Genomic DNA, 19,845 nt, shown 5'->3' on the forward strand with positions numbered 1-19,845 from the left:
TCTGGGAAGAGGCAGTAAATAAAATTCAACAGTCCCTCACTGTTAAGAATTCCCAGCCTGCCTGTGGGAGGAAATGGAAATGACACAAGTATTTCACAAAACAATGAGGGATCAAACATCTACATTTTCTTCTTTAACTTTAGTCCATTAGAAACCAGTCTCCCCAGAGATCAATTGTTTCATAAGACTTTCTTCAGACGTTCCGAAAATTGCACTGGCATAGCCCCAATAGCTACTACACAAATGAAGTCTCAAATGCACGCAAGTGATAGTAATGCCAAGCTTGTTATCAAGCCTGCATTCAAGAGTCCTTTTGCCATCAAGTAAGTGGGAAAAAAAGTATGCTAAGACCTCAGAGTGACTTTAGTTTACAAAACATTATGTTCAAAGGGGACAGGAAGTGTGTGGGATTCCTTCTACCCTCCCAACACCCTGTTAAGTCCGTGTTCCCAAACGACTCCACTTACCCACTACAACTAAAAGAGTCCAGATTAAGTAGATGCCGCTGTTGAAGCATGTTGCATACTGACGAAACAAGCACATGCAGATGGGCGGTAAAATGAAAAATAAGACATTGCTGATCTGCAGGAAAAAAATGTAAAACAGAAAGATGAGAATTAAGTAAAAAAGGCAAAAAATAAAGTGGCCTCTTCCAAGTATGTCCTTGCAAACTGGGATAAACGTGGTCATATATCTTGTTTAAGCTCTTGCACATTTTTTCTTTCTTTTTTCTTTGAGACGGAGTCTCACTCTGTCACCCAGGCTGGAAGGCTGAAGTGCAGCGGCACAATCTCGGCTCACTGCAACCTCTACCTCCCAAGTTCAAGCAATTCTCCTGCCTCAGCCTCCCGAGTAGCTGGGACTACAGGCACCCACCACCATGCCTGGCTAATTTTTGTATTTTTAGTAAGACAAGGTTTCACCATATTGGCCAGGCTGGTCTTGAACTCCTGACCTCAGGTGATCTGCCTGCCTCAGCCTCCCAACGTGCTGGGATTGCAGGTATGAGCCACCACACCCAGCCTCTTACACTTTTTTTGACTATAGATACACAATCAGGAGAACTTAAAACTTTTAAAATGACCATTTAAGGGGCTCCCCGCTGCTTCTTTGATCATAGGAGTAACTATAAAAGCACTGCAGTCTATGAAAGCTGCCCAAGCTCCTCTTGATTCAATGAACCAGTAATTCTCATTGCAATGTTAATTATGAATCATTCTAATTTACTTGCACTTACTTTTTTTTCACAATCTTTTTTTAAGAGACTTGGTCTAGCTATGCTGTCCAGGCTGGGCTGAAGTGATCCTCCCACCACAGCCTCCCAAGTAGCTGGGACTAGGCACATGCCACCACGCCTGGCTGCATTTATTTTTTTATTTTCTTATTTTATTTTTGAGACAGAGTTTGTTTCTTATAGCCCAGGCTGGAGTTCTCTGGTGCGATCTCAGCTCACTGCAACCTCCGCCTCCCGGGTTCAAGCAATTATTCTGCCTCAGCCTCCCGAGTAGCTGGGATTACAGGCACTCACCACCACACCCAGCTAATTTTTGTATTTTTAGTAGAGACGGGGTTTCACCATGTTGGCCAGGCTGGTCTTAAACTCCTGACCTCAGGTGATCCACTTGCTTCAGGCCTCCCAAAGCGCTGGGATTATAGGCATGAGCCACTGTGCCCACTCGCATTTGTGTTTTTAAAGATAAAGTCTGCATTAAATAAGGTAAAAAAAAAAAAAAGTTTAATGACGGCATCAAAAAGACTAGACATTGTCCAGCTCCCAATAATCCTCCCCAGCCAGGCTAGACTTTTCCCCTGGGCCTACACAAAGTGAGGACTCTTTCTAGTTTCCCCCTTAGTCGCCCTTTGTCAGCTTTCTCATTCTAACCAAAACTTATTTTTAACTAAAGATTATATTTGAAAGTTTCTTCCCAGCTTTAAAATGGTATCATTTTATCTTGCAGACTTTGGTATGGATTTAAGCCTCTCTGTTATGTCTCCATGGGCATTCAACTTTTTAAAAATTTTAATAATCTATCTTATTTAATGCAGTGTACTCAAAATATTGTCATTTGAACATGTAATCACTATTAAATATCATTAATGAGATAGTTTCCTTTTTTTTTTTCCTTAGAGACAGGGTATTACTCTGTCAACCAGGCTAGAGTGCAGTGGCGGGATCAGCTCGCTGCAGCCTCCAACTTCCAGGCTTAAGGGAGCCTCCTGTCTCAGCCTCTTGAATAGCCAGGATTACAGGCATGTACCACCATGCCTGACTTTATTTATTATTATTACCTTTTTTTTTGGTAGAGATGGGGGTCTCACTATGTTGCCCAGGCTGATCTCACACTCTTGGCCTCAAGCAATTCTCCTGCCTCAGCCTCCCAAAATGCTGGGATTATAGGCATGAGTCACCACGCCCAGTTTAGTTTATCACTGCGCCCAGCCTAGTTTACATTATTTTGTTCACATGAAAGCCTTGAAGATCAGTGTAAATTTCACAAGCCTCAGTTTGGGCTAGACACATTTCCTGTGCTCAACAGTTAGCTACATGTGGCCAGTGACTGTCATATTGGAACCTCCTCCCTAATTTTTTTTTTTTTTTTGAGACGGAGTCTCGCTCTGTTGCCCAGGCTGGAGTGCAGTGGCACATCTCAGCTCACTGCAAGCTCTGCCTCCCAGGTTCACACCATTCTCCTGCCTCAGGCTTCCGAGTAGCTGGGACTACAGGTGCCTGCCACCACACCCAGCTAATTTTTTTTGTATTTTTAGTAGAGACGGGGTTTCACCATGTTAGCCAGGATGGTCTCGATCTCCTGACCTCGTGATCCGCCCGCCTCGGCCTCCCAAAGCGCTGGGATTACAGGCATGAGCCACCACGTCCGGCCCTCATCCCTAATTTTTGTAACTTACTTTTTGTTTGGTTGATTTTGGGGTTTTTTGTTTCACAGACTCATAGCCTTTTTTTTTTTTTTCCTGAACTTTAAAAAATTGAGGTGAAATTCACATACCATAAAGCTAACCATTTTAAAGTGTACAATTCAGTGGCATTTAGTACCTTCATAATGGGCAACCATCACCTCTATCTAGTTCCAAAATGTTTTCATCACCCCAAAAAGAAACACTATTCACATTAAGCAGTCACTCCTCATTTCTCCCTCCCTCAGCCCCTGGCAACCACCAATCTGCCTTTTGTCTCTACGATTTTACCTGTTCTAAATATTTCACATAACATAAGTGGAATCATACAATATATGACCTTTTGTATCTAGCTTATTTTTTCACTTAGCATAATGTTTTTAAGGTTCATCCATATTACAGCATGTACCAGTACCTTATTCTTCTTTATGGCTGAATAACATTCCATTTAAAGGATATACTACATTTAGTCTATCTATTCATACATTAATGGTTGCTGGGTACTATGGTCTGAATGTGTCACCCCCACACACAAAATTCACATGTTAAAACTTAATCATCAATATGACAGTATCATTATTTGCCACATAATGACATTTCAGTCAACGATGAGCCACATATATGACAGTGGACCCATATTATAATGGAGCTTTTATGCCACATTTTTCCAGGTTTAGATAGGCTTAAATACACAAATATTTACTGTTGTGTTACAGTTGCCTACAGTGTCCAGTACAGTAACATGTTGTACAGGTTTACAGCACATGAGCAATAGGCCATACCACATAGCCTGGGTGTGTACAAAGCTATACCATCTAGGTTTGTGTAAGTATGGTCTATAATATTACAGAATGACAAAATCTCCTGACAATACATTTCTCAGAACGTATCCCCATCACACAACTGTACTAAGAGGTGAGGCCTTTGGAGGTGTTAAATTGGATTAGTGCTCTTCTAACAGAGGTCTGATGGAGGTATTCACCCTTCCTACCATATGAGAGTGTAGCATATACTCCGTCTTTGAAGCAGGGAGCCCTTGCCAGACCCCCAACCTGCTGGCACCTTGATCTTGGACCTTCCAGCCTCTAGAACTGTAAGAAATGAATTTTTGTTATTATAAATTACCCAGTCTAAGATGTTTTGTTATAGCAGCATGAACGGACTAAGGCACTGGCTGGTGTACTAATTCCATTTTAACTTTTTAAGGAACAACCAAACATTTTCCCACAGCAGCATTTTTATATTCCCATCAGCAATATACAGTGTTCCAATTTCTCACATCCTTGCCAACACTTGCTATATTCTTTTGTTTTTAAATTAAGGCCGTTTTAGAAGATATGAAGTGGTAGGAACATTCAGCTTTTAAGTCTCATCTCTAATTGTGGAGTGAGGGGCTCCTTGTACAGGACTGAGCACACAAAGGAACTATGTCGAATGTGAAGATGACAGCTAAGTCTACATGAGTAACACCCATCGGGGTGGGGTGTGAGGGGTCCTGGACTAAACCCAAACAAAAACCACATTCAGAAATAGGTGGATAGGGTAGATGAACTTCTGCAAAGACAAGGGCACAGAACTTTCAGAAGAAAAGAGTGGTTACTCATGTTGGACAATACAGAATGGTCACTTAGAGGACGTCTCAAAGAACCATGATGGTGGGCACCTGAACTGAACTGAAGCGAGCAGGGCCAAAAAGTTTTCCCAGGCCTACGAAACCACAATGGTACACAACTAAATAGAATGCTTCAGCAAACCCCAGAGCTTGAGGCATAGGGCAAGTAAGGGCTGGCAACTTCAGGGGCCAATGCCTGCCTCTGCCACCATCTGGGGAGGAGAGGGGGTAGGCACAACACTTTTTAGAAAGGGGAGAAAGACGGGTGGGAGAGAAATGCAAGTTAAAGCAGGAGAACAAGATCCTTGGTCAGAGGCAGAATGGGAGCAGAGCTGTTGCCTTTGGTTAAAATCCAGGTCTGGGCCGGGCGCGGTGGCTCAAGCCTGTAATCCCAGCACTTTGGGAGGCCGAGACGGGTGGATCACGAGGTCAGGAGATCGAGACCATCCTGGCTAACACGGTGAAACCCCGTCTCTACTAAAAAATACAAAAAACTAGCCGGGCGAGGTGGCGGGCGCCTGTAGTCCCAGCTACTCAAGAGGCTGAGGCTGGAGAATGGCGTAAACCCGGGAGGCGGAGCTTGCAGTGAGCCGAGATCCGGCCACTGCACTCCAGCCTGGGCGACAGAGCCAGACTCTGTCTCAAAAAAAAAAAAAAAAAAAAAATCCAGGTCTGAAATACCTAAGTGGGGCTGTATCATTATGGAGAAAGGGGTACCTTTTTCTAGTTGGCTCACTTTATTTTTGCTTTTTGTTTTGTTTTGAGACGGAGTCTTACTCTGTCACTAGTCTAGGCTGGAGTGCGATGGCGCGATCTCGGCTCACTGTAAGGTCCGCCTCCCGGCTTCACGATTCTCCTGCCTCAGCCTCCAGAGTAGCTGGGATTACAGGCGCCCGCCACACCTGGCTAATTTTTGTATTTTTAGTAGAGATGGAGTTTCACCACGTTGGCAAGGCTGGTCTTCAACTCCTGACCTCAAGTGATCCACCCACCTCAGCCTTTAAAAGTGCCAGGATTAGAGGTGTGAGCCCCCAATGCTCGGCCTTTAGTTGGCTCACTTTGTTGCGGATCTTTCTCTCTTTCCCACATAGAAGTGCTATGTGCAACTAGTGACCTTGGGTAAGAATATGAACAAGTTGTCTGAGACGTCCCAAGTGGTATACAGTCTCCAGTCTGAGAAATGTGGCCAATTTTTCTTAGATTAATGAAAAGAAAAAAAGAAAAAGAAATGAATGTAGTCGATTTTCATTTACCAAGAAGCAGGTACGGAGGAATCAGGACAAAGGTCTAAGTACTATACTGTATAAGCAGTAGGTTTTGTTCTGTTGTTTTGTTTTGTTTTTGAGATGAGTTTCGCTCTTTTTGCCCAGGCTGGAGTGCAATGGTGCAATCTCGGCTCACTGCAACCTCCACCTCCTGGGTTCAAGCAATTCTCCTGCCTCAGCCTCCCAAGTAGCTGGGATTACAGGCATAAGCCAACATGACCAGCTAATTTTTTCTGTTTTTTTAGTAGAGATGGGGTTTCACTATGTTGGTCAGGCTGGTCTAGAACTGCTGACCTCAGGTGATCCACCCTCCTCGGCCTCCCAAAGTGCTGGGATTACAGGCATGAGCCACCGCGCCCGGCCAGCAGTAGGCTTTTGTTCATCGTTATGATCAAAGTCCTTAACTTTTTCTTTTTTTTTTAAATTACACTTTAAGTTCTGGGATATACGTGCAGAACGTGCAGGTTTGTTACATAGCTATACATGTGCCATGGTGGTTTGTTGCACCCATCAACCCATCATCTACATTAGGTATTTCTCCTAATGCTATCCCTCTCCTAGCCCCCCACCCCTTGAAAGGCCCCTGTGTATGATGTTCCCCTCCCTGTGTCCATGTGTTCTCATTGTTCCACTCCCACTTATGAGTGAGAACATACGGTGTTTGGTTTTCTGTTCCTGTGTTAGTTTGCTGAGAATAATGGTTTCCAGTTTCATCCATGTCCCTGCAAAGGAGATGAGCTCATCCTTTTTTATGGCTGCATAGTATTCCACGGTGTATATGTGCCACATTTTCTTTATCCAGTCTATCACTGATGGGCATTTGGGTTGATTCCAAGTCTTCGCTATTCTGAATAGTGCTGCAATAAACATATGTGTGCATGTGTCTTTATAGTAGAATGATTTATAATCCTTTGGATATATGCCCTCTAATGGGATTGCTGGGTCAAATAGTATTTCTAGTTCTAGATCCTTGAGGAATCACCACACTGTCTTCCACAATGGTTGAACTGATTTACACTCCCACCAACAGTGTAAAATTATTCCTATTTCTCCACATCCTCTCTAGCATCTGTTGTTTTCTTACTTTTTAATGATTGCCATTCTAACTGGCGTGAGATGGTATCTCATTGTGGTTTTGATTTGCATTTCTCTAATGACCAGTGATGATGAACTTTTTTTCATATGCTTGTTGGCCACATAAACATCTTCTTTTGAGAAGTGTCTGTTCATATCCTTTGCCCACTTTTTGATGGGGTTGTTTTTTTTTTCTTGTAAATTTGTTTAAGTTCCTTGTAGATTCTGGATATTAGCCCTTTGTCAGATGGATAGACTGCAAAAATTTTCTCCTACTCTGTAGGTTGCCTGTTCACCCTGATGATAGTTTATTTTGCTGTGCAGGAAGTCTTTAGTTTAATTAGATCTCATTTGTCAATTTTGGCTTTTGTTGCCATTGCTTTTGGTGTTTTAGTCATGAAGTCTTTGCCCATGCCTATGTCCTGAATGGTATTGCCTAGGTTTTCTTCTAGGTTTTAGGTCTTACATTTAAGTCTTTAATTCATCTTGAGTTAATTTTTGTATAAGGTGTAAGGAAGTTTCAGTTTTCTGCATATGGCTAGCCAGTTTTCCCAACACCATTTATTAAACAGGAAATCCTTTCCCCGTTGCTTGTTTTTGTCAGGTTTGTCAAAGATTAGATGGTTGTAGATGTGTGGCGTTATTTCTGAGGCCTCTGTTCTGTTCTATTGGTCTATATATCTATTTTGATACCAGTACCATGTTGTTTTGGTTACTGTAGCCTTGTAGTATGAAGTCAGGTAGCTTTTGCTTAGGATTGTCTAGGCTATGCAGGCTTTTTGGTTCCATATGAAATTTCAAGTAGTTTCTTCTAATTCTGTGAAGAAAGGTAATGGTAGCTTGATGGGGATAGCATTGAATCTATAACTTGGTTTGGGCAGTATGGCCATTTTCATGATATTGATTCTTCCTATCCATGAGCATGGAATATTCTTCCATTTGTTTGTGTCCTCTCATTTCCTTGAGCAGTGGTTTGTAGTTCTCCTTGAAGAGGTCCTTCACATCCCTTGTCAGTTGTATTCCTAGGTATTTTATTCTCTTCGTAGCAATTGTGAATGGGAGCTCACTTGTGATTTGGCTGTTTGTCTGTTATTGGTATATAGGAATGCTTGTGATTTCTGCACATTGATTTTGTATCCTGAGACTTTGCTGAAGTTGCTTATCAGCTTAAGGAGATTTCGGGCTGAGACGATGGGATTTTCTAAATATACAATCATGTCATCTGCAAACAGAGACAACTTGACCTAACTTTCAATGGAATCATTTTAAGAATCAAAGATCCGTAAGAGGGTCTTTTAAAAAAAGGATCATTTTAAGAAGGATCTTAAAAACCATCCCTTAGGCTGGGCACGGGTGGCTCACACCTGTAATCCCAGCATTTTGGGAGGCTGAAGCAGGTGGATCTCCTGAAATCAGGAGTTTGAGACCAGCCTGGCCAACATGGCAAAACCCTGTCTCTACTAAAAATACAAAAAAAAAAAAAAAATTAGCTGGGCATGGTGGCGGGTACCTGTAATCCCAGTTACTCAGGAGGCTAAGGCAGGAGAATCGCTTGAACCTGGGAGGTGGACGTCACAGTAAGCCGAGATCACGCCATTGCACTCCAGCCTGGGTGACAAGAGTCTCAAAAAAATAAAATATAATAAAATAAAAAATAAAAATAAATAAAAACCATCCCTTGTTTTACAAAGGGATATAGCTGAGGGCCCTGAAAGGCTCCAGGGCTGGATGAAGTCAGAGAGCCAATCTGCACAAAGCCGGCTCCTTCCACTGCCCCCAGGTGATTTTCAACCCCAACCCATCCAACCACATTCTGACCTTCTTGGCTTAACTCCTCCACTAGCATCTAAAAATTGTGAATCACATCACCCACTGTGCATCACACACTGTGCACATATGACCAGTTTCTTGGCTTTGATGTAAACATGGCTTCCCTCTTGTTAAACCAGAAATAAAAGGAAGAAAAGGAGATGAATGGGGAGAAGGAGGAGATGAAGGGGGATCAAGGGAGTGAAGAAAGAGGAGAAGAAAAATGGATTTGTTATACCATAGGTAACTTAAAACCTGATATTTCTCCCTTCGTATACATGAATGTGTTCTTGTAAAAAAGGAATAAAGTTTCCTTTCTAGCCTCTTCCCTGGAGATAACCACTGTCCTCATTTTCTTCACATTTACATGAATAGGTACATACATGTCACATATTGTAACATTCCCATTGTGCAGCTTCCTTTTCTCCTTCAACAATACGCCCTGCAAACCTTTTCATCCTAGATAATAAAGCTCTACCTCACTTGCTGTAAGTGAGGCAGATGGCAGCAGTTTAGCCATTTTCCAGTGGAAGGAGCACCAATTTACAGTCCCACTTATAATGTCAAGAAATATAATGCATTGTGATTTTTACCCCAGAAGATCTTTAGTGCCTCAAGTCCTCTCAATCTACCTTGCTTCTGCTAAGTGCAACTATCTACTCCCAAGCTGTCCCGTAATGGCTTTCTTGGGTTATATTTCCACTAGCAATGGACACACTAATCACTTTAAAATGTATTTATATATTATTTGCAAAGGCATGAAGTCATTTATCACACCTACAGCAAAATTATGATACGTCAAACATTTTCTTTTTTTAATTTTTAATTTTTATTTATTTATTTATTTTTTGAGATGGAGTCTCACTCTGTCGCCCAGGCTGGAGTACAGTAGCGAAATCTTGGCTAACTGCAACCTCTGTCTCCCAGGTTCAAGCAATTCTCCTGATTCAGCCTCCCCCAAGTAGCTGGGACTACAGGCGAGTGCCATCATGCCCATCTAATTTTTTGTATTTTTAGTAGCGAACCAGGTTTCACCATGTTGGCCAAGCTGGTCTTGAACTCCTGACCTCAAGTGATCAACCCACCTCAGCTTCCCAAAGTGCTGGGATGAAAGGCATAAGCCACCACACCTGGCCCAAACAGTTTCTTTAAATGTGCATATTAGAAGCACCATTTAGAAGCACTATGTTGCCATATGCTTCAAATAATACTGAAATTACACTATTGCTTCTGCCTAGTCCATCTACCAAGGCTGGCTGGCCCCCACTGTACCTTTTAAAGACATCAATATATGGAAAGGAGAAAAACAAATTAGTGGAAGACTTTCTCCAAGACAAAAAGATGAACACCAAAAGAAATACAAAAAAGCAAATCAGTCATGGTTTAAAAACGGGCTCATGGCTCCATCTCTACTGAGATGTATCCCTCAAAATTGTATTGGTCACTGAAATTGTAGAACAGTTCACTCAAGGGGTATATTTTAAAGCCTATTGTTAGATTATAGCATGCATAGCATGCTCACAGCTCACTGCAGCCTTGAGCTCAGCCTCCTGAGTAGCTGGGACCACAGGCATGTGCCATCATGTCCAGCTAATTTTCACATTTTTTGTAGAGACAGGGTAGGGTTTTGCCATGTGGCTCAGGCTGGTCAAGTGATCTGCCAGCCTCAGCCTGAGCTCAAGTGATCTGCCAGCCTCAGCCTACCAAAGAACTAGGATTAGAGGTGTGAGCTACTGCGCCTAGTCCACGATTTTTAAAATGTATTATTTCCTTAGAAAGTTCTTCATTCTATGAATTTCCACATAACATTTGCAAATGTTATGTGGAAAAATAACAAATAAAAAAATAACAACAACAACAAAAAATAACAAATAACAAAATAATCTCATGAACATACTGCAGTCTCATCCTGATGCATCTGAATGTGCACTTTCCAGAGAGAGGGTAAATAAAGACAAAACAACAGGCTGCACATATTCTGGACAACAGGTTCATAAACGGCTGAGGACTTTTACCCTGGCTGATTGGATTGCCTGTCCGTCTTTATTGTGTGCTGATTCCTACCTACCCATTCCATTGTTTTACTTCTGTTCCTGGGACGACCAACTGTCGTGGTTTGCCTGGGACTGAGGGGGCTTCCCAAGGCATGGGACGTTCAGTTTTAAAATCAGAAAAGTCTCAGGCAAAAACCCAGGATGGGTTTGGTCACTCTATTCAGTAGCCTTGTTGCAAAAACCACCACTCTATCCTCACAGTACATCAATCCCATGCACACTACTAATAACACCCTCAGCGGCTTGTACACACCTCTATCATAGCCCTCACCACCCAGATGACTATTTACAGAGCTGGTCTCTGTAATAAGCACACAGTTGTTGCCCAGTAAATGCTCAGACTGATAGATCGACCGATAGATTCAGCCTAAAGAGAGTGGGATGTAGGACTTGGCATAAAACAAGAGGTCTATTTATCTTGATGACTGGGGACAGAGCAGAAAGTGACAGATCATGAACTGATTTTATGCATGTATTTTGCTTCAAGATTCTTTTCAGCCATCAGTTGACTTCCTTCTGTCCTCAAGTCCCTGCTGAGCAACAGAGTCCCCAAAGGCCAAGCTCAGTGGGTAAAAGGCAGACCCAGCTTTTCTCCAAAGTGGCTAGGTCTATGTGACTGGGGCCTTAAATCTCTTCTTTTCTTTTTTTTTCTTAAGATGGAATCTTGCTCTCTCACCCAGACTGGAGTGCAGTGGCCTGATCTCGGCTCACTGCAACCTCCACCTCCCAGGTTCAAGCAATTCTCCTGCCTCAGCCTCCCGAGTAGCTGGGACTATAGATACGTACCACACTTGACTAGTTTTTTGTATTTTTGGTAGAGATGGGGTTTTGCCATGTTGGCCAGGCTGGCCTCAAACTCCTGACCTCAAGTGATCCTCCCACCTCAGCCTCCCAAAGAGCTGGGATTACAGGCGTGAGCCACCATACCCAGCCAGGGGGTCTTAAATCTTAAAACATAAAAAGGAACTCAATTCAATAAAATTTGTATTTAGAAGAAATAGTACAAAATGTGCACAAATAAAAGGCTGTGAAAGGAAATTACATGTTCATGGAAGAGATATTAGGCTTGGCTGAAGCAAAGGATGATAACATTTGAGGCAATAGAGATTTGCATAGGCCAAAGCAAAATGTTTTGTATGCCCAAACATTGTCAGTGGAAATCAGTGCACTCTCTTTAGTGTGCCATTTCACACTAATTATCAGCATTTAAAGCGAATATCCTCCTTGACACAGCAATCCCCATCTAAGATTAGTACTTGCAAAAGTACATCCAGATGCATGAATGAGGATATTCACTGAATCACTGTTCAAAAACCAAAATGAAAACAATAAAACAGAAACTATATGAAATGTCCATCAATAAGGATTGATTAGATAAATAAATTATGATCAATCCATTAAAGGGAGTACTGTATAACCATTATAAACAGGAAGAGAGCACTATATGAGCTGATATGGAAATATCTCCAAGACATATTAAGTGAAAAACACAAGGTACATAAGAGTTTACACAGTACGCTCTCAAATGGGTTGGAAAAAAACTTCAAGTATTCGTGATTTTGCTATACATGCTTTTGTTGTTGTTGTTGGGTTTTTTGTTTGTTTGTTTGTTTGTTTTGAGACAGAGTCTTGCTCTGTCACCCAGGCTGGAGTGTGCAGTGGTGCGATCTCAGCTCACTGCAGCCTCCACCTCCCAGGTTCAAGCAATTCTTCTGCCTCAGCCTTCTGAGTAGCTGGGATTACAGTCACGTACCACCACAACCAGCTAATTTGTTTGTATTTTTAGTAGAGATGAGGTTGCACCATGTTGGCCAGGTTGGTCTCAAACTCCTGACCTCAAATGATCTGCCTGCCTTGGCCTCCCAAAGTGCTGAGATTACAGGCGTGGGTCACTGCCCCCGGCCTTATACATGTGTATTTTATATGCACACACAGATACATGTGCTTTTTACATGCCTAGAAAATATCTAGAAAGATACAGAAGGTTATTTTTCATGCTACAACTTACATACTCTAAATTTTTTACCATGATCATACTACTTTTACAATAAACAGTAATTTTTAAAACTACTTTAAATAAACTTCTTTCCTATCAAAAACTATGAGTTTTATCCTAGAGCTAAAATGGTCCCAAGACAGGAGTTTTAAGTTATGCAATGACTAAATAATAAATATCTATTCTATGCCAAATAGATAAATCTAAGTTAGTTACAGTGGCACTTATAGCTTCAAGATAACTCTCTTGGTAGAGTCAAATGGATCAAGTTCTGAGTTCAGCTGTGCTAAGCTTTTGACGACAGCAAGTTACATAAACTCTCTAGGCCCCAATTTCCACCTTTAACAAATGGATATAATAAATAGCACCCATTGTCTAGGGTGAGTATAGAGTACCCAGCAGAGCTTCAACACATAGCAAATAAGTAATGGTAGATAGTAGTATCTGAAGGTGTAGTAGTGATGTGCTACCCCTAAGACCCATTAAGAAGGTTCTAGATCCCTCTCCCAGTCTTCTCCTGATTTAACATTGTCAATTCCTCCAACTTTTTCTCAAAACTGGTAATGATTATTAGTTTCCTATAAACTGGGTAATTAGACCTGTTGCCTTATTATGAGGATTTAAGAGGATATTTATCACCACATAACAGTTCACTGTCTTTCTCAACACAGGAGTAAGATAAGCATGGGAATGTCCTGTGATAAGCATCAAAATATAAGTAGTACGTAAGAACACAGGGGAAGAAGGCCAGGCATGGTGACTCACGCCTGTAATCCCAGCACTTTGGGAGGATTGCTTGAACCTGGGAGGCGTTGCAGTGAGCCAAGATTGCACCACGGCACTCAAGTCTGGAACAGAGCAAGACTGTCTCAAAAAAAATTTTTTTAAATAGGAACAGAGGGGAAGAAACATTTTTTGCTAAATTCTTTGGACCTACACTCAACAAAGCTAGGCAATGACCTTATTATCTGACACCTTACGCTCTCTGCTTTGCCAAGGCGATTTTTGTGGTTTATGAGTATTCCAAGGAATAAAGTTTGTCAGATGGGCCAGCTGGGCTAATCAGCCAGACACTGCAGTTGAGGATCAACCGTTCATTTCTGAAAACGACTTTAGCACTCACTACGTAGAGTAATAGCTCCAATGGGACTAGATTAAAAGTGAAGACAAACTCTCCCTTTCATCCAGCCCTACGACTTTCAAGACAGACTCAGAGAAGCAATACACTAGCTTTTTTGGCCAAAATAACCAAGCTTGACCCTCCCTCTCTGTAGACCCCAGACGCCACATATAATAACCTTGCTAAGTGTGTGAGAACCTGTCATCAAGCTGTCTTTTCTTCTTGAACTCTGGTGAAATCCTTACTCTTTCACTATATTCGTTATTTACAAAAGGACAACTTGTGTTACCACTGGTGTTTCTCCTTATTGAAAGTACCCAGAACTACTCCAGCCCATCCTCTGTGTGCAGCTATTTACCCCTGACAGCATGCTCTGAGAGGTTATGCAATAGATAAGTCATGGCCACTTCCACTCACTGTCTTTCATAGTCGCTGTAGAAAGCAGAGGGCCAGGTTTTCTTTGAGACCCTGTTGCCCAGGCTAGAGTGGAGTGGCGCAATCTCGGTTCACTGCAGCCTTCAACTCCCAGCCTCAGGTGATCCTCCCACCTCAGATTCCCAAGTAACTGGGACAACAGGTGCGTGCCACATGTCCAGCTAATTTTTGTATTTTTTTGTAGAGATGAGGTTTCGCCATGTTGCCCAGGTTGGTCTCGAACTCCTGGATTCAAGCGATCCACCCAAGTGCCTTGGCCTCCCAAAGTGCTAGGAATACAGGCATGAGCCACAATGCCCAGCCTTAGGTTTTCTTAAGGAAGTAACCTAATCATAAAAAAAAAAGCAGGAGTGTTTGTATGGAAGCCAGCATGGATTTCAGCACTGAGGGAAGAGAGAGGCCAGACTTCTGGATTGTGGCCCCAGCCATGCCAGAAATGTGAGCATGACAGCTCCCTCCACAACAGCCCAGTTTTCTCATCAGATGAATAAAAGGGCAGGGACTAGATCATCTGAGATTCCTGCAGGCAGTAAACACCTGACTCCTGCCAAAGACATTCTCTCTAGCAAATCCAGAAGGAAAAGTCCTAAACAACAACCTCAAATTCACAGTGACCCAAACCAGGAGTTCCTGTTTTCCTTGTTTGGGCGGTGAAAAGATAAGCCACAGAAATGACCACGCAAAGTCTCACATTCTGTACCAGGATTCTAAGCCATGGAAATACACAAATAAGAGGCATTTCCTCTCCCAGCTGCAACCCTTCCCTACCACAAGAACTAAAAACACCCAGGATTCTGTAATGGGGAAGTTTCTGCTCACCCTTATCTAGGGACCTAGACAAGTCCAAAACCCGCACATTATCACTCCCAAACTTTCCTTTCACCCCTCAGACTTCAGAACTGGAGAAAGCACAGTCCTGGGGGAGTTGAATTAGCGGCTTGCGCAAGACAGGACACCAACGGCAAGAAAAAAAGAACGAGTAGTAATTAACTTGGTTCTGACCAAAAATAACTCGACCATTATAGGCATGTTCTTGGGGTTGGGGCAAGTCTGCCTGGTGGGAGTGACCCCAGCCGCGGGGACCTGCCGGGGGCGTGCTCTTCCCAGCACTCCGAGAGCAGGTATTCAGGGCGAAAACGCACAATGCGACCCAAGTGCGTCACGCCACAGAGATCCCAGGGGAGGAAGAGACTTGTCCCGGCAGGTTCACCGCCCCCAACTGACCCAAACAAGGAGAATGGGCTCACATAGCCCCTGGTTCTGGACGCGTGAGGGCCAAACAAGACAATAGGACCATCACACACACAACACAAAAAATGACAGGAGGAGGAAGAGGAGCCCAGCTGTCGGGAATGGGGACAGGAGAGGAGGACAGATGGAGAACTGGAAGGAGCGTGCCGAGGAGGGGGTGTGGACTGACTCAGCCCCTGGAGAGAATGCCCCCAGATACGCGCAGGAACCCACGTCCAGCTTCCAGACGCTGCGGCGCGGGGACAGCCCCCTCCCGCCGGCCAGCCTGCCTTTCCCTCTCCCGCGCCCCGCACCGTGTTGTAGAACTCGGCGATAGCAGGCACGATGGTGTAGTTGTCCTCGCACCAGTCCACCTCCGAGCTGCCAGCCTGCAACTGGTCCCACCAGTGCGGGGCGCCCATGGCCACCCTGGAGCATTGGAGCAGCTGCTCCCGCAGCCGAGAAGAGCCCAGAGCTGCTGCAGAGGCAAACCGCGGCGACAGCCCGCGGCGACAGCGGCTTTATGAAGTACCGGGCAGCCGCCGGATGTGCGCCTCCCAGCCGGCCTCCAGCGCTCCGCCCCGCCTCGCCTTGCCTAGCCTCTGGGACGTGACTCGTTCGCAGGCCCTCCCCGGCCCCGCCCCCTGGGAGGCCACGCCCACTGTGGGGCGGGACCCGTGTGGAAGGAGGGGTCCAGGGTGGGGCACCGGGAGGCGGGGTCCGGGCTCCAGACGCTTCCAGACTACCCAGCACCCGGCAGGTGGCCAGGGACTCGATGGTGCTACCCACGCCTGCCCACGCCCATCTCCTGGCTCAGACTCGCAGGCGCCCCCGGATTGAAGGAGCGCCAGAACTCTCCCTGGCAAAAAATTTAAAATAAAAAGAAACCCAGGAGGACCTGGACCTCTCTGGACTCAGGGAGAGTTTGCAGCAATTTTGCTGCGCCGGGCGTTGAACGCCAATGCTCACACCAGAGAAGTGCCCTCAGTCCCTCCGAGGCCGGACGCCACTCGCTGCAGTCACTGTGGCAGGAAGACCTTCCTGGCTGCTGGAGCAGGCTGGGTGGCCCACTCCCTGGGGGAGCACTTCTATTTAGAGTACGTTCCTGCCCTCCCTCCCCTTGGCTCCAGCGTTAGGGCTTAATCTAGCCTTCGATATGGGGACTTAGGCAAAGGGTCAAACGTCAGCCATCCCAAACCGCAGAGGATGTAGTGTGGCACCTATGACATCTCCAAGATATCGAGGTTCAAGAGGTGATAGATAACATACATATGCCAGGGGCTATCTGAAGAGTTTCCATGTATCACTCATTTAGTGTGCCCAGCGGAGACCCTGTGAGGGACTTCTATTAGCAAGTGACAGAGCTGGGAAATTCAATTCAGGCAAGATGTCCTCAGATCCAGTCATAACTAATTTCTTTTGCTTCTGTAACTGTTCTGCGGTTTCTAAATGAAAGTCAATCTGGTTCCCAGGATCCCTGGAGGAAAGCCACCCTCTGTGTGTATGTGGTGGCTCCCGTTCTCCTTCCTTGAAAGGTTGTAGGATTCTAGGTCAGGACAGGGGCAGAAGAGGCCCCGGGCAGCAGCCCATTGGTGACTGTCATTAGGACGTCTTGCTCGGACTGCAGGGTACCCTAAAGCCAGTAGCTCCCCAGGGTCTGCCCTCTCTCTGGGCCTGAGTGTCCAGCAGGACCCTGGGTGGTGCTTCAGTGTCCTATGCACCAAGTGTTTGTCTGCCCACCGGTACCCACAGAGCCATGTACAAGTCCCCAGAGATCTCCATCACTGACAGAAACTGCAAGCCCCGCCGCCTCTCCTAGTCTCTAGAAAATCCAGGTTTGCCCCCCAGGGGCCAAACCACACTCCTCCTTTCATCTTTGTCCCAACTTCTATCCCTTCCTCCTGCTTTACAGGCAATTCCACTGCCCTCGGGAGCCCAAGTAGAAGATACACTCTTACCTTCCCTTAGGGTCGATTTACTCAGACCTACAGGATACCCCGTGTGAGCTGGCCACCTAAGAAGGGCGGTTGGGGGCCGGGCGCAGTGGCTCACGCCTGTGATCCCAGTACTTTGGGAGGCTGAGACGGGCGGATCACGAGGTCAGGAGATCGAGACCATCCTGGCTAACAAGGTGAAACCCCGTCTCTACTAAAAAATACAACAAATTAGCCGGGCATAGTGGTGGGCGCCTGTAGTCCCAGCTACTCGGGAGGCTGAAGCAGGAGAATGGCGGAAACCCGGGAGATAGCGCCACTGCACTCTAGCCTGGGAGACAGAGCGAGACTCCGTCTCAAAAAAAAAAAAAAAAAAAAAGGGCGGTTGGGGGTGGATGTTTCCCACAGCCACAGAAGAAAGATACATCAGTTAATTTCTGTGTCTCAAAATGCTACACCAACTGTTCAGCAATAGAATTTTCTATGTAGTCAGTATTTTACTTCTTCCAACAACAGTTTACTTGGAAATATATCCATATTCATCAAAATATAATAGTATTTTTTAAAAAACCATTATTTTATATGCCAGGGATTCTCAAAGTGTGGTTCCTCCCTTTCTTTTCATATTCATTCTCTTACCAGTGTACACTGGAGTTTCCCAGAGGATACATGATGTGTGATGTCATTACCTCTCTGACAGCTAATGGAACATGTGCTTGTGATTCTTTGGTATTAAAAGTCTGTTTAAATCTCTAATATGGTCACTATTGATATTACCATATAAACCACAAGTTCTCCAGTGTTCTCAATATTTTTTAAGAGTGTAAAGGAGTCCTCAGACTAAAAAGATTGAAAGTTGCTGTTAAAAAGAAAGATATTCCTGGCCGGGTGCAGTGGCTCATGCCTGTAATCCCAGCACTTTGGGAGGCCAAAGCAGGCAGATCACCTGAGGTCTGGAGTTCGGGACCAGCCTGGCGAACTTGGCAAAACCCCGTCTCTAATAAAAATACAAAAATTAGTAGGGCATGATGGTGGGTGCCTCCAGCTACACAGGAGGCTGAGGCAGAAGAATCACTTGAACCCAGGGGGCAGAGGTTGCAGTGAGCCAAGATCACGCCACTGCACTCAGCTTGGGCAACAGAGCAAGACTCCATCTCAAAAAAAAAAAAAAAAAAAAAAAAAAGGAAATATTCCCAATTAAACTATTTGTAATACTTTTTCATTGTTTAGAATTTTTAGTGAACAAGCACAGACTTAGACCTACATTGTTATCATACATCTCTTGTGCATACATAAGAAGGAAGGTATAAGCAAAAATAAATTCATTGAAGAATTCCTGTAATTTCTTTACATTCAGAATCTCTATTATTCTTCTGAGTCATTTTTGAGCTTATAGTCATTGGAGTCTGTGTCATTCATACAGAAATGTCCTATGTGTCCTTAATTACTATGTGCTAATAATGCAGCATTTCTTAAAACTATTTCACTACTGTTTTCTTGCAAACTACTGACACCTGTTTTACAAATTTTGATGCTGGGACTCTCCTGATCTTACCTGAAGGTGTCAATGGAAGGTTTCCAGACAACAGGGAGCATGTTTCTTTTCCAGATGGTCCTTATATAATCTGTTGAGAGAAACATGGAGATTACAGTTGACAAGTCATCCCACCAGGAATAACCACCAAGTTTGTACATGTGCAGGCAGTGACACCACATCACAACCATGACCTAGCCAACCATAATCATAAAATGCCATCCATGGTAAAATGCATCAGGATTTCAGAGATTTAACAATGCAAAACAATGTGAGTTTTAGCACCAGTGAAATATTAAATTTGCTGAATGTCATTCATCCTTCTTTCCAAGTCTTGCTGAGGGAATGATGGGAGTTTTTCATCCTCCACAGTAACTCTTATTGTCAGTGACAATTGTAGTTCAAAATCAGTCAGCCACCTTGGTTCCTTCTAATTACAACTGCACAGAGACCGTACTTGAGCCACACTGTCTCTAAAATTTTGTTTTCATAGCTCTCTCCCTTGTTAACATTTTTTTTTTTTTTTTTTTTTTTAGGCAAGGTATCCCTCTGTTACCCAGGTTGGAGTGCAATGGTGCAATTTCAGCTCACTGCAACCTTGACCCCCACCCCCAGGACTCAAGCGATCCTCCCACCTCAGCCTCATGAGTAGCTAGGATCACAGGGGTGCACCACAATGCCCAGCTAAATTTTGTATGTTTTGTAGAGACAAGGTTTCATAATGTTGCCCAGGCTGGTCTCGAACTCCCAGGTTCAAGTGATCCCTTGAGCCTTCCAAAATGTTAGGATTATAGGAGTGAGCCACTGCATCCAGCCAACATTTTTAAAATAAATACAATATTAGTAATTTAACAAGAGGGCCTATCAGG

General features: G+C 44.1%; 1 protein-coding gene across 11 annotated transcripts in view; it reads right to left on the reverse strand.

The window, feature by feature from the left end:
* ACER2 (alkaline ceramidase 2) overlaps positions 1-19,068 on the reverse strand; it is a 45,867-nt gene extending 26,799 nt beyond the window's left edge. For 6 of the 11 annotated variants that reach the window (XM_005581650.5, XM_005581649.5, XM_065530471.2 and 3 more), the window contains exons 1-2: positions 15,823-16,006; positions 468-582 (exon numbers count right to left, since the gene is read on the reverse strand). In XM_005581650.5, the coding sequence (XP_005581707.1) occupies positions 468-582; positions 15,823-15,930 (223 nt within the window). In that variant the 5' untranslated portion in view covers positions 15,931-16,006. Of the gene's footprint in view, positions 1-467; positions 583-1,528; positions 1,548-3,904; positions 4,005-15,822; positions 16,007-18,997 lie in introns of those variants that run through there. The other 5 variants (XM_074017421.1, XM_074017420.1, XM_074017422.1 and 2 more) reach the window with 3 other exon arrangements.
* Between the last annotated feature and the right edge of the window lie 777 nt (positions 19,069-19,845).

This window comes from Macaca fascicularis, chromosome 15 (assembly GCF_037993035.2).
Source record: "Macaca fascicularis isolate 582-1 chromosome 15, T2T-MFA8v1.1".
Lineage (NCBI taxonomy): Eukaryota > Metazoa > Chordata > Mammalia > Primates > Cercopithecidae > Macaca > Macaca fascicularis.